This window comes from Euphorbia lathyris, chromosome 7 (assembly GCF_963576675.1).
Source record: "Euphorbia lathyris chromosome 7, ddEupLath1.1, whole genome shotgun sequence".
Lineage (NCBI taxonomy): Eukaryota > Viridiplantae > Streptophyta > Magnoliopsida > Malpighiales > Euphorbiaceae > Euphorbia > Euphorbia lathyris.
The window spans coordinates 15,676,171-15,688,280 of record NC_088916.1 but is presented as its reverse complement, the minus strand read 5'-3'; the positions used below and the strand labels follow the sequence as shown (position 1 = coordinate 15,688,280).

General features: G+C 34.8%; 1 protein-coding gene across 9 annotated transcripts; it reads right to left on the bottom strand.

Annotated features, from left to right (window-relative positions):
* Positions 1-565: 565 nt before the first annotated feature.
* On the bottom strand, positions 566-5,591 carry LOC136235458 (O-fucosyltransferase 37-like). Of its 9 annotated transcripts, none has more exons than XM_066025147.1 (9): positions 5,407-5,591; positions 4,697-4,815; positions 3,933-4,141; positions 2,935-3,356; positions 2,547-2,715; positions 2,270-2,359; positions 1,301-2,165; positions 995-1,218; positions 566-905 (listed from the first exon to the last, which is right to left on the bottom strand). In XM_066025147.1, the coding sequence occupies exons 4-5, from the start codon at positions 3,228-3,230 to the stop codon at positions 2,571-2,573; spliced, it is 441 nt and encodes a 146-aa protein (XP_065881219.1). In that variant the 5' UTR covers positions 3,231-3,356; positions 3,933-4,141; positions 4,697-4,815; positions 5,407-5,591; the 3' UTR covers positions 566-905; positions 995-1,218; positions 1,301-2,165; positions 2,270-2,359; positions 2,547-2,570. The 9 variants fall into 8 exon arrangements, with proteins under 9 accessions (XP_065881217.1, XP_065881219.1, XP_065881220.1 ...); XM_066025145.1 differs by having other exon boundaries at positions 2,935-3,302; positions 3,933-4,170; XM_066025144.1 differs by having other exon boundaries at positions 2,270-2,430; positions 2,935-3,302.
* Positions 5,592-12,110: the final 6,519 nt, after the last annotated feature.

Genomic DNA, 12,110 nt, shown 5'->3' with positions numbered 1-12,110 from the left:
AATATTCTTGGATTCATTTTGTGAAGCGTACACTAGTACAGAAATGGCCTATGACCACGGTCGTTTACCGTGATTAGCCACGGTTGTTCGACCGTGGCCAAAGGGGGCGTGGCAAATGCTTGGCATCTTTAGCCACGGTTGTTCGACCGTGGCCAAAGGGGCATTAGAGTCGGTTTTTACGTATAACCGACTCTAATGCCCTATATTTTGGCCACGGTTGTTACGAAAAACCGTGGCTAAAAGGGTCTTTAGCCACGGTCTTTCGTAACAACCGACCCTAATGCTCTGATCATTAGAGTCGGTTGTAGAAGAACTGTGGCTAATGATAAGAGCATTGGAGTCGGTTGTTACAACAACTAACTCCAATGCTCTGATTATTAGAGTCGGTTGTTCTGCAATCGTGACTAATGTCAATTATATTAGAATCTTATGCTATTGTTTTTAACAATTTGCTCTATTTTTTTTTTTTTGTATTATTGTAAGATTTGTTATCCTCAAGTCGTTTACCGTAATCGAAATTGATCCTGATGTATAACTGAAATTAAATGCAAAATCAATAAAAATGTACATAGGTAATTAATTAACCTGCTATATATATATAATTAATCCATGTTACATATCAAAAAAATTCTAAAAAGAGCAATTATACAATTGAGTTGATTTGTGTATATCCGATTCCAGGAATTCTAACTTCATATCTATTTTTGTAAATCATAACAGCCAACTACATTAGCCTATCAAAAATGTGCTGTCCTTCTAAGTAGCTGCTGCCAAAAGCTGTCCAGGAAATAACTTCGGATGTTAAAAGCTTTAATTCTTTAGAAAGCTCTATTTCTTTCTCTTTATTTTTGTCTCCACCTATCAAGCATCATCTCTACACTTGCAATCATTGCTAGAATCATTCCCTATTCAATTAATCATAATAAAAAGAGTCATAAAAGTGATTTGTTTTCAGGCAATTAACTAAATTGAGTCCAAAATATGAGATACATACCTTCAAGGAGTCAGAATGGAAAGAATGATTGGATAATTTTCGAAGTCTAGACCATTTTTCTCCTACAGTTGTTACAAGTCCATCCCCTAAGAACTTCTGAATGAAAAGATCTGGTTTTCTTTTGGTGAACATTCCACCTTTGTTGTTCAAAATCTCTTTAACTAGCTCAACTTCTGTCACTGTCATTTGAGCTTGAGGACCTCGCCAACTCAGGAAATTCATCCCTGATATATGCACAATTCAATTACTCCATTTGATACATACAGATCGACAAAAATAGCTAGTGTTTCAACCAACTGTGCTTACCATAAAGCTTGTTCCAGGCATAAATGTGAGGCAGTACTTTGGGAAGCACTTCGAGGTGCAATAGATGTTGGATAGGTCCTTTAATTCCCATAGTCAAAATCTCTTTTTACTGTTTCAATGGAAGAATCTGTAAGGAGGCCCTTTGATTCCTTGAGACCTCATCATAGACTGTATTCGAATCAGATTCCACCACTACACATGACAGAATCATCAAACACACACTACTGCACATATTGACGCATAGATCATCATATTTCCAATTTTTCAGTACTGCTTATCAGCTACAGATTGAATAAAGGTTACAATAGCTACATGCTCAATGGAGTGTCATATATTAACAACAGCTTCCTTGAATTACAAAAAGGTTGTTCTGAGGTTTGAATCGTGACAATTAGGCCAGAAGTCACAGGGTGGTCTTACAGTCCTATCAAGCCTTAGTTCATCATCAGTTTGTGCAAAACAACAAAAGAACAAATAAGCTGTGCACCTACGAGATATAAGAAACCAAAACCAAACTGAATTTGGACCATTCAAACAGTGATATATCTACACTTATTGATGTTTTATGTTCTAAGTATAGTCCAAAATCAATTAGTTCTGAATCAGAGTAGAATTTCTCTTCCTCCTCCGTATAACTAAATAAGTATTTTAAATCATAGTTGTTTTAGTCCCTCAACTTCTTCAACACCTTTGAAGACATTGTACTCAAAGAATACTTTTTGCATATAATTATATGGTTTTTGACACAACAAGTAACTGAAAAAAAAATAATTAATTATGATTTTCCTAATTGGTTCATTCTCCTTGCTAGCCGATTCCCGAGCTCTTGAATAGGGTTTGCAAATCTTAAAGCATGGAAGGCCACCTATAATTCACACAGCACAAAGAAGCAGAAGTAAGATAGTGATTTTAGTGTTAAACTACTCAAGTCAGAGCTGATTACACTTAATTTCTGGCTGCCAATCTAACCTTGCACCGAAGTTTCTGCAGATCAGGTGGAAGGTTCTTGGATAGCTTAGAGGCTAGCCCCTTTAATACAAGAAGACCTTCTTCATTCAGCTACACAAATTATAGAAAGATCCTTAGCAATCTGATTAGGGATGTCAACAGAAATCACAACAACACGATACCTGACATGTTTATTATTTTTGTATCATTTATGTCATACATAAATAAGCATATGTGAAATATATAGCCACATAAAAGGATTATGAACCCCTAAATCCGAATTTTCCCCCTTGGTTACCTTTCTGGATAACTTGGCTCAGAGCTATAAAGGTGAAACATCCATAGGAATTTGGTTTTCAACAGACTGTCTGGACATCAAATGAGTTGAAGGAAGTGCTGATACAATGCGTACATCTGCTCGCAAAATCCTCTTGAAATGTTCCGCATTGAAAATGTCAGAGAATTCACTGCAATTTATCACAACATATATAGACTCATCATATCATACTCTAGTAACAAAGTTTTCCATTAAGAACTCAAGAAACTGTCACTTAACATGAAAGATAGCAGACTATGTTAACAGCAAAAGAAAGTCTACGGAAAACATTAGTTAATGAAACGGACACTAAGGGAAACATTCAATCAGAAGAGGGAGCATTAATTGAGTAAAGATTTGAGTTTTGTACCTCTCATCGCCCCAAATCAAATTAATCTGCAAAATTAGCAAAACCAAAGCTGCTTCAAGAATTCTAGAAATAACAACAGCATCAACAATCTGATTCCTCTGATGATTCAATCCTCCTGAAGCTACAACCACCAAGAATCTCTTCCTCTCCTTGGAAATCGAAGCAGATGCTTTTCTATATTTGATACTGAAATCCAAACGTGGTTTGAATCCTTCTCCATCAGGCTGCTGCCAGAATTCCCTCTCCTCTTTCGATAAATTCCCGCTAATCCTTTGAATCAGTAACAGAAACATCATACTACTTCCCAGTCCAGGCTCATCGTTTATATTTACAGAAGACAACTCCGAAGAAATCGAAGCTAAAAGAAACTGTGAATGCGACTTAGAATAAGGCAATTGAAAGTTTTAGAGTAACAAGATTCACTGCCAAGAGATGCCACGATTAGAAATCAATAAACCATAAGATTTTGCATGCCATATTCATCATCGGACACAATAACTCTTTGTAAGCAGAAAATACTGAGTTAACACTATTTTATTGCTTGATATGAGTCTAAATTTATTGAGACTGAAAATTTAACAATGGGAACTGAATAAGTAGAAACAAATGTTAAGGTTCATCTCCATCCTAATCAAGCAGCAGATTTAAAAAAAAAAGGTCATAAAAGAAGCAAACAGTTGATCATGTGGATAAATGAAAACTGTACAGCTCCCAAAATATCAACGACGAAAACCATACGGCTCCCAAAATCTCAATTAAGATAAATATGCATTTCATGTGGCAACTAATATGTTGAATCATTTTCTCTATTCCATAGAAATAAAGATTCAAAAGAGGTTGCCCTAAGCAAAAAGACACAGAGGAGATGCATAAAACAAAAGGCATGTGCTTTTATTCTCCTATACAGCTTTAATTGAAGTGCCAATCAGAAATTGAGCAAATAAAATTTAGCAATGTCAGGACAAGATATAAGAAGAACTAAATCAAGCCTCACTCACTTGCTCCTCTTCCTTTGCCATATGATGGATCAGGATGTCTGAAGGGCTTCCGTGCAAGATGCTAATTCCCTTGGGAAACTTTCATCATTTTGCACATAAGAACTAAGCAGCTCAGATAATTGATCAAAAATATTTCTTTCCCCCTCATGTTCTAGTGAATATGCATGTGCCACATTCTTGACACATATGTCAAGAGCTGCAAAAATAACCTGCACAAAATATTAAGTTCTCATATGTACTATATATATATATATATATCAGGATATGAGAAGGTAAGGATGGAAATGAAGCAATTTCAGTCAAAAAGAGTAATGATTGAGATACTACAGACACACTTAATCTTAACTACTCTATGGAGATAATTTCTAGGAGTTTGAAAATGTCTATCTTTTCAAAAGCAACAAGCAGATGAAAAGGTACCTGTCATGTATTAGATGATAAGTTCTAAATTTTGTAACACAAGGAAATAATCACTTGCACAAAGCATACTTCTGCTTAGTTGTGTTTACAAATTCTAATAATCAAATGGACGTAAAAAAAATACAGAGAATATTAAAAGTTCCCCCAACAGCTAATCGATCATCTCAAAACAGGTCTCATTTCAACTAAGCTATATGTTCAAGAAAAGGAATATAATCACTGGGTCATCCAGTTCTTCAGTATCCTCCTCATAACAGGAAGGAAGGAATATATGTTAAAAAAAAGGAATGAATTCCATGGAAACATCTGAACTCAGAAATGTGCAGTGAAAGAAGAATACTCACTTCTTGACCGATCTCAATTGACTTTGGCACCAGTAGAGTCGGGAGCTTTCTCTTCTTCTTCCTCACAATCAAGAAGCTCCTCCTTGCAAGCATCATCGTCTCTTGTTTCTCCCATAGTTCTAGAAACATAAAAAAATAAATCTCAAATCAGTGATTCAGAAACACAACGAGCTCCATTCGTAATATCTGAAAACCCGTTATATCTTTGAAAATAACTTCAAAAGGAGTTGGAGTTATATAAGAATGTATAATTAACACCAAGTAAAATGAAGAATCAAGTAGAATGGTGCTAAGCATACATGATGAAATAGAAGTTGAAATCAACAAATTAGGGTTGAGGAGTTTACAAAGCAAAAGAGTTAGCAAACTTAAAGAAATAAGAAGCGATTTTGAAAGAGATGAGACAAAGGGCTGCGACTACAATGAAGACAAAGGTCACGATTTAGGTCATCTTATATAACCCAGAACCAAACCCATAACGAACAAAACCCAGAAACCTAGAACAGAAGCAAAGCTTCGAAACCCAGAAAACCAGAACAGAAACAAAGGATCGAAACAAAGGACAGAAAAAACGATCAAAACCTAAACTCAGAACATGAATGGTAGAATCAATAGGCACGGTTTGTATACGGCATTGCAAACGATTTTATAAATGAAACCTAAACTCAAACGGTAGAATCAAATGCAGAAAACCCACGTTAATCACTTACCTTTATTAGACTCGGAACACGAATGAAGCACACCAACAACACACGGACGAACTTCAAACTCGCACTCAGAGCATCCATATGGGTCTAGAAGAAAAGGGACATGTTTCGCGTAAAGGAGGAGAACTGCTATTATCTAGGTTGCGCAAAGGAGAGAAAGAGAAAGGGGGATCTTCAATCGGCACTGTTCGTGTACGGATCTTCAATAGGCACGGTTCGTATATGGATATTTAGAGTCGGTTTTTTAATTAACCGACTCTAAAGAGTAATTGGCGTCGGTTTTCAATGAACCGACGCCATTAACCCCAGTAATTGGGGTCGGTTTTACCTAAACCGATGCCAATTACTGGCTTATTAGCCTCGGTTTATATTTAAATCGATGCTAATTATTGGGTTATTAGCCTCGGTTTAAAAAGAACCGACACTAATGACCATCTAAACCGCGCATCATTTTTAAAAATCACATTTAGAGTCGGTTTTTTAAAAAAATCGACCCCAATGCTCTAATTATTTGAGTCGGTTTTTTAAATAACCGACCCCAATTACCTATAGCCACGGTTTTGCAAACAACCGTAGCTAATGAGGCGTGGCCATAGGCCTTTTCTGTACTAGTGGTAAATCCGAAATCTATAACACATTTATCAAATTTCAGACCATCGTGGAAATTTGTTATTTTTTCTTTATTTATTAAATATTTTGAGAGAATTTTAAGCACCAACGAAATGCTTGTTTGATAATGAGATTATAGAAAGGTCATCGTGTGCATATAACGCTCAACACAATAGATCTGTCGAACATAAACACCATCCTATTGTTAATACTGATCTTGCTATGTTAAATCATGCACGATTACTTACATCTTCTTTGACCTATGCTTTTTTTTTTAGAGAAAATCTTTGACCTTTGCTTTTGATACAACTGTTTATAATATATAATTTTCTTATAACTTCTATAATTAACTTTGATATTCAATATTTGTTGTTGTTTGGTTCCTTACCTGATTACTCAATTATGTATTTTTAGTTGTTTATGTTATTGTGAGTACGAATTTGTAGTCTTGGTGATGTAAGCGATTTACCTGATAAGGAAGAAACACTAGTCGAGTTCCGGATTGTGTACTATCGATAAAACACTATGATTTATGAAAAAAAAAATAAAAGGATTGGAATTCTTAGGAAACCCAAAAACCATCAACTTTTGAGTCAATTGAATCCCAATGCATCAAGACATGAGCCAAATTTCAAATTGGGGACTCCATTCGGTGGGCTCGCCCTAAAAAACAGTCTTTCGAGATTGAGGGGGCAAGCTAATGCCAACCGAGGTCAGCACTGTGACTAGCTCCCCCCCCCCCCCCCTTTTTGGGTTATGTGCCTATAAAAGGACATATACCCCAAGTTTATTGAGGGGGACTCGAGATTGAAGGAAGCTCACTCATAAAGAGAGAACGAGAAGAAAAAGAAAGAAAAAAAGGAGGAAGAACATCTTTGAGAAACAAAAATCCCTCAACACAATAAAAAAAATTCGGTCCGACTAGAGAGGTTCCAGACGTTATAGATCAGAAGCAATCCAAGAAGCACATTAGATACTAGAGGAAATTCATCCATTAAAGTTAAAATCAATTAACAATTGGTTAAGTAAGTGATTGCCCATGAATTTAGTCCTTCATGACCCATTTTATCAAATATTCCAGTTTGGCTAGAACCGGGTGTCAACTCCATCTTTGAGAAACCTAGTATTTCAAAGTGTTAAATAATATCGAACTATGTGATATGATTCTTCACGGGTCAACATCAAACTACGTGATGTAATGATTAGACTCTCTCAAATGTTCCTCAAGGAATCTCGATCCTCCAAATTTGGGATGCGAGTTAAGAAACCGGCTGCTCACAATTATCCTTGCTTACGATTGTATGCTTTTCATAAATTAGCACCTCGTTTTACTAACTAACTTCATGGCGAGAAAATTTATGGTGTGCCAGGCATACCATCTCAATTTCTGAGGTGGTATGCCACAGCCACTCATTTTATAACACCTGTTAATTAATATATTTAATATTAAAAAGACTCTAAAATTACAATCACGGCTTGATAACACTAAACGTGTGTCCTTCCTCTGCTTTCACCTTCGCCTCTGCTCCTTTCATCTCCTCTTCCTTCTCCGGCGACCTAATTTCATGTTTTCTCCTTCCAAATCTCTTTAACGGTGCTCAATCACCTTCCCCAGGAAAAAAAATTCTCTTTATATCTCTTAGAATCCACCGTTGGCGATCTAGCTTTCGCTAATCGCCTCTGCTCCTTTCATCTCCTCTTCCTTCTCCGGCGACCTAATTTCATGTTTTCCTTTCCAATCTCTTTAATGGTGCTCAAAGATTTATTCATACATTCCACTGAAGAACTCTGCTGTGCCTTCCCTAGAAGCAGTTGATGAAGAGGAAGAGGCAAACTCGGCACTTCTACTGCTACTCTAGTTCAAATCTGATTCCATCCAATTTGAGTTCTGAAGTGTTATCAGATTCTTCATGCATCTCATTCTTCTCTATAGGAAGTTCTATTGTAAGTCTTGAACAAATTAAATGCCTCTAATTTCTTTATTTTGTGATTATATGTGGCTGATTGAGCATTTTCTAAGTAGTGTTTGATAGATGGATAGTAAAGGGAGTTGAAAAGTCCATATACACTGATGCCTTCTTTGTAATTTCCATGTTTGAACTTCATTTTTTGTCCTCCCCCATGAATCACATATTTCAATCTATCTATCTAACTAAGTGGTAGAAATAGAAAATGGCCTTTGAACAAAGAAGCAAGGTTGAAGACTAATGAATAAAAAGCTAGTGTGTAAGATCAAAAAAATAAAAAGCTAGTGTGCTAAAAAGCTCCTACACATCATCATGCCTTTCAATTTTGGTGGAGTTACAAACATGATGACCTTTGAACAAAGAAGCAAGGGTGAAGACTAATGAATAAAAAAAATGGCCTTTATGTCCAAAAAGAAATCTAAACTCTCAGAAAATAAGAAAGGAAACAATTTTGTTCCTGTGATTCAATTTGGTTCAAATTTGTGTCTCGGAATCCCAGCTTTGACTGTTCTTTTTATCTTTATCTTCTTATGGTCCTCTTCTGCCACCATCATTTCTGGTAACATTGTTCACATTTGCATTTCATCGGGCAAGCTCAACGATCTTTATTGCCTCTCCGCAGGTACTCAGCCTAACTTCGATATCCTGATTCCGAGCCTTGACAATAGTTCTGCTATTTCTAGCATCAATGCCAATGTTTAAGAAGTTGAAGAGAGCCAAAATGTGATAGTGACAGATGCAAATATGATCAACAAAGAAACGAAAGAGGAGATTGAAAATGCAAAGAAGGTTGTCGAGGAGCAAATGCAGCTGCATCGATCGTGGAAGTCGAACACGAACCCTGAAATGTGTGATGGAAGAGGGGTATATGTGTATGATCGCCCATCAAAGTTCAATAAGGACTTAATAGGTCAGTGTGGAGATATGATTCCATGCACAGATTTTTGTAAACATTTGTGTTTCTGTTCTTTTTGTGCTGTGTTGTGTATTTTTTACTTTGGTCTTTGTAGTTGGCAATCCAAGTGTGCTCTCGCTTTGTTGCTATTCTATGATTGTCAACTATCCATTTCTTTCAAAAAATTAACTGAAATTACTTTTGATGTTAGTGTGAACTTAGATCTCAGCTTAATTTGGTGATTTTTAAAAGTACAACAGCAATTTATCAGAATTTGATTATCTCATGTATAAATTTATACTTCTCATGGCCTTATATATTACTTTTGGTAGAAACCATTTCCCTTCCTCATGTACTGTTTACACGCATAAAAAAAAAAAAAAAGAGGCAATAAATTGAGCCGAATAAAGGGTCAAATTCACCCTTTAAGTTGGAATGAAGGGTCAAATTTAGTTCAAATCAATCTTTGAGTATACGAAAGCTCAAATTAACGCAGCCCTGAAAATATAATATATTTTTGATATCCAAACTATATCATTTTTACATTTTTAATACCTGAAATCGATTTTTTCACAAGCAATCACCCACATTTCTTTTGCCTTTCTAATTAGGCTACATGATTTTTATGGCTCAAAAACAAGATAAGGTGCAATAAATTTTAAATTCTGTACACAATTAAAGGAAAATATAACATGGAAAATAATGAATATGTTATGAAATAACAACTCAAATTAAAATCAAATTATAAATTAGTTTATAAGTAATGTACTAATAAAAGGTTTTATAAAATTAATTTTCTTTTTCTCTACTTTAAATCACTATAATGAAACATAAAGCTTTTAATCTTCATCAGAATTTCTTAGCGCAAATGAGTGTGAATCCTGAAACTACAAATAAATAAAATAGTTAGTTATAATAACAATAATTGTAACAATACAAAGAAAAATACTATTTGTCAAATAATTTTACATGTGAAAAATCAAATGAATTGATATTTTGCATCATGTGTGTAAAAGACACATTTGAATTGGCAGTCCCTTCGTTTGTCATCTAAACAATTATATTTTAGTCACATTCAAATAGAAGGTTAAAACATATAATATTAAAAAGAATTAAAATAAATTACTTGACAAGGAACTGTTAACGGCAATGACATCATTGATGGCGGCATTTGATTTTGCATTGTTGTTGGCATCCATTGAGTTGGTTGATTGAAATAAACACCAGGTCCAACCATCTGAGGTGTATTAATCAGCTAAACTTATCAAATTCTAATTCCACTAATGTAATTATATAATTAATTAATTTTAATATATTTAAGATATTATAATCCAATACCTGAAAATGTGTCTGAGGTTCTAATCCTATTGAAGAATTGTTGATATTTGGTTCTGAAATCATCTCCTTCCTTTGTTGTTTTAAACTTCCTGTTCGTAATAAAACGAGCTTAGACATTAATCAATAGCAAATAATCATACTAAGCAACAAAAAAATATTTAATTACACACCTTTCTTTACTTTTACTCGATGAGTTTCAAAATGTCCTTTGAATCTAGCATTTGAAGTTCCTTTAGGTTTAGCACGTGGAGGATTCAAAATAGGTTCAACATCAGTTATTTTTTTCTTCCCCTTGACAGAACTGGTTTCATGTTCTTCAATTTGACAACTCTCCTCCACATTCAATGTAGATAATTCCCTTTCAATATCAACAATAAGTTTTTTCAAAGAGTCTTTGCAAATTTTCCTACATCTGACATTTTCTTCACTTCTTGTAACTACATCGTATAAACATCTCATAGCCTCATTGTGAAACATCGAATTAGTCTCATGTACAATCTCACCATCTACCTCTTTTTGTCTATCAACATATAGCCTTTTTTTTGCACCTTTTGTCCAACGATGCAATATACAACTTGCAGGAATTTCTTTCACATTATTCATGCTCAATACACGTAAAATATAATAGCATACAAAACCCTTTGATTTAAATTTTTTACAGCTGCAACTAATACTCATAAAAGACATATCAAAATGCACTACCGATTTTCTAGAATTCACTGCTTCACCTTGAACTTCATAAATGTGAATATTATTACTACAAGCGACCTCAACTGAACTTGTAGCCAAAACTCGCCAAAAGTTTTTCTCAAAATGTTTGAATATTTCACATGTGTAAACAGTTGCAGCATGATTCAACAAACCACTAGTTTTAAGAACTAGTGAAGGCGTACCTTGTTTACAACGAAAATCTTCTTCAAACTCGGAAGAACGCCAACGTGCAACAATTGTCTCAAATTCGTGAACAAATTTAGTAAGTGAAGTTGTCTTACTTGATATTGTATTTAAAACCCTATTGGTAACTTCACTCCTTTGAGATGACAAAATTCCGGCAGAAAAAACATCCTTGTTTAAACCTTTACACCATTTCTGACGAATATTGTATAGTTTTTTCAACCATTTGTGATTTCTAACTTCTTCAAACGATTCACAAATTTTGTTCCACACCTCATCAAATTCTTCTTCAGACTCACATCTATGTAACATCTTATAAAATAACAGACGAAATTCTTTATTAGAATTGAGACTGCCTAAGTGAGATGGAGCATTCTGTGATATATGCCATATACATAAACGATGTCGTGTTTCTGGGAAAACTACAGATATGGAATTTGTCATTGCTTGGTCTTGATCAGTAAATATGGTTTGTGGTGCCTTATCCCCCATTGACCTCAGAAAGGATTTGAACAACCATATAAAAGAGGGTGTTGTCTCATCTAATAAAAAAGCACAACCAAACATGACATTTTTCCTATGATGATTAACACCCACAAATGGAGCACAGATTAAATCGTATTTGTTTGTGCGGTATGTGGTGTCAAACACAATAACATCACCAAAACAGTCATAATCGATCCTAGATCTACCATCTCTCCAGAAAAAATTAGTCATCCTATTCTCTTGATTAACTTGTGTTGTATAGAAAAACATACCATCTTCGGCTCGACATTCCTCAAAATGATCAACAAGACTTTGTGAATCCCCAGCTTCAATCAATGACATCTTTTTTTTTATGAACATAATTGTAACAGTCTCTTTTTGTAAATCCGAGAAGTCCATCTCCTCCAGCTTCTTTGGACATATAAGAGAAAGTATCTATTGTTCTTAAACATGCATTTAGTATATGATAAATATTATTTCTTAATAATATGTAACAAACATACAATAATAGAAACAAC

Coding starts and splice junctions, on each gene's coding strand:
- LOC136235458 (XM_066025145.1), bottom strand. CDS start 3,953: ATGGCAAAGGAAGAGGAGCAA. Junction 3,303..3,932: donor TGGCAAAGGAAGAGGAGCAA/GTGAGTGAGGCT, acceptor TCGCATTCACAG/TTTCTTTTAGCTTCGATTTC. Junction 2,716..2,934: donor TTGATTTGGGGCGATGAGAG/GTACAAAACTCA, acceptor GATAAATTGCAG/TGAATTCTCTGACATTTTCA.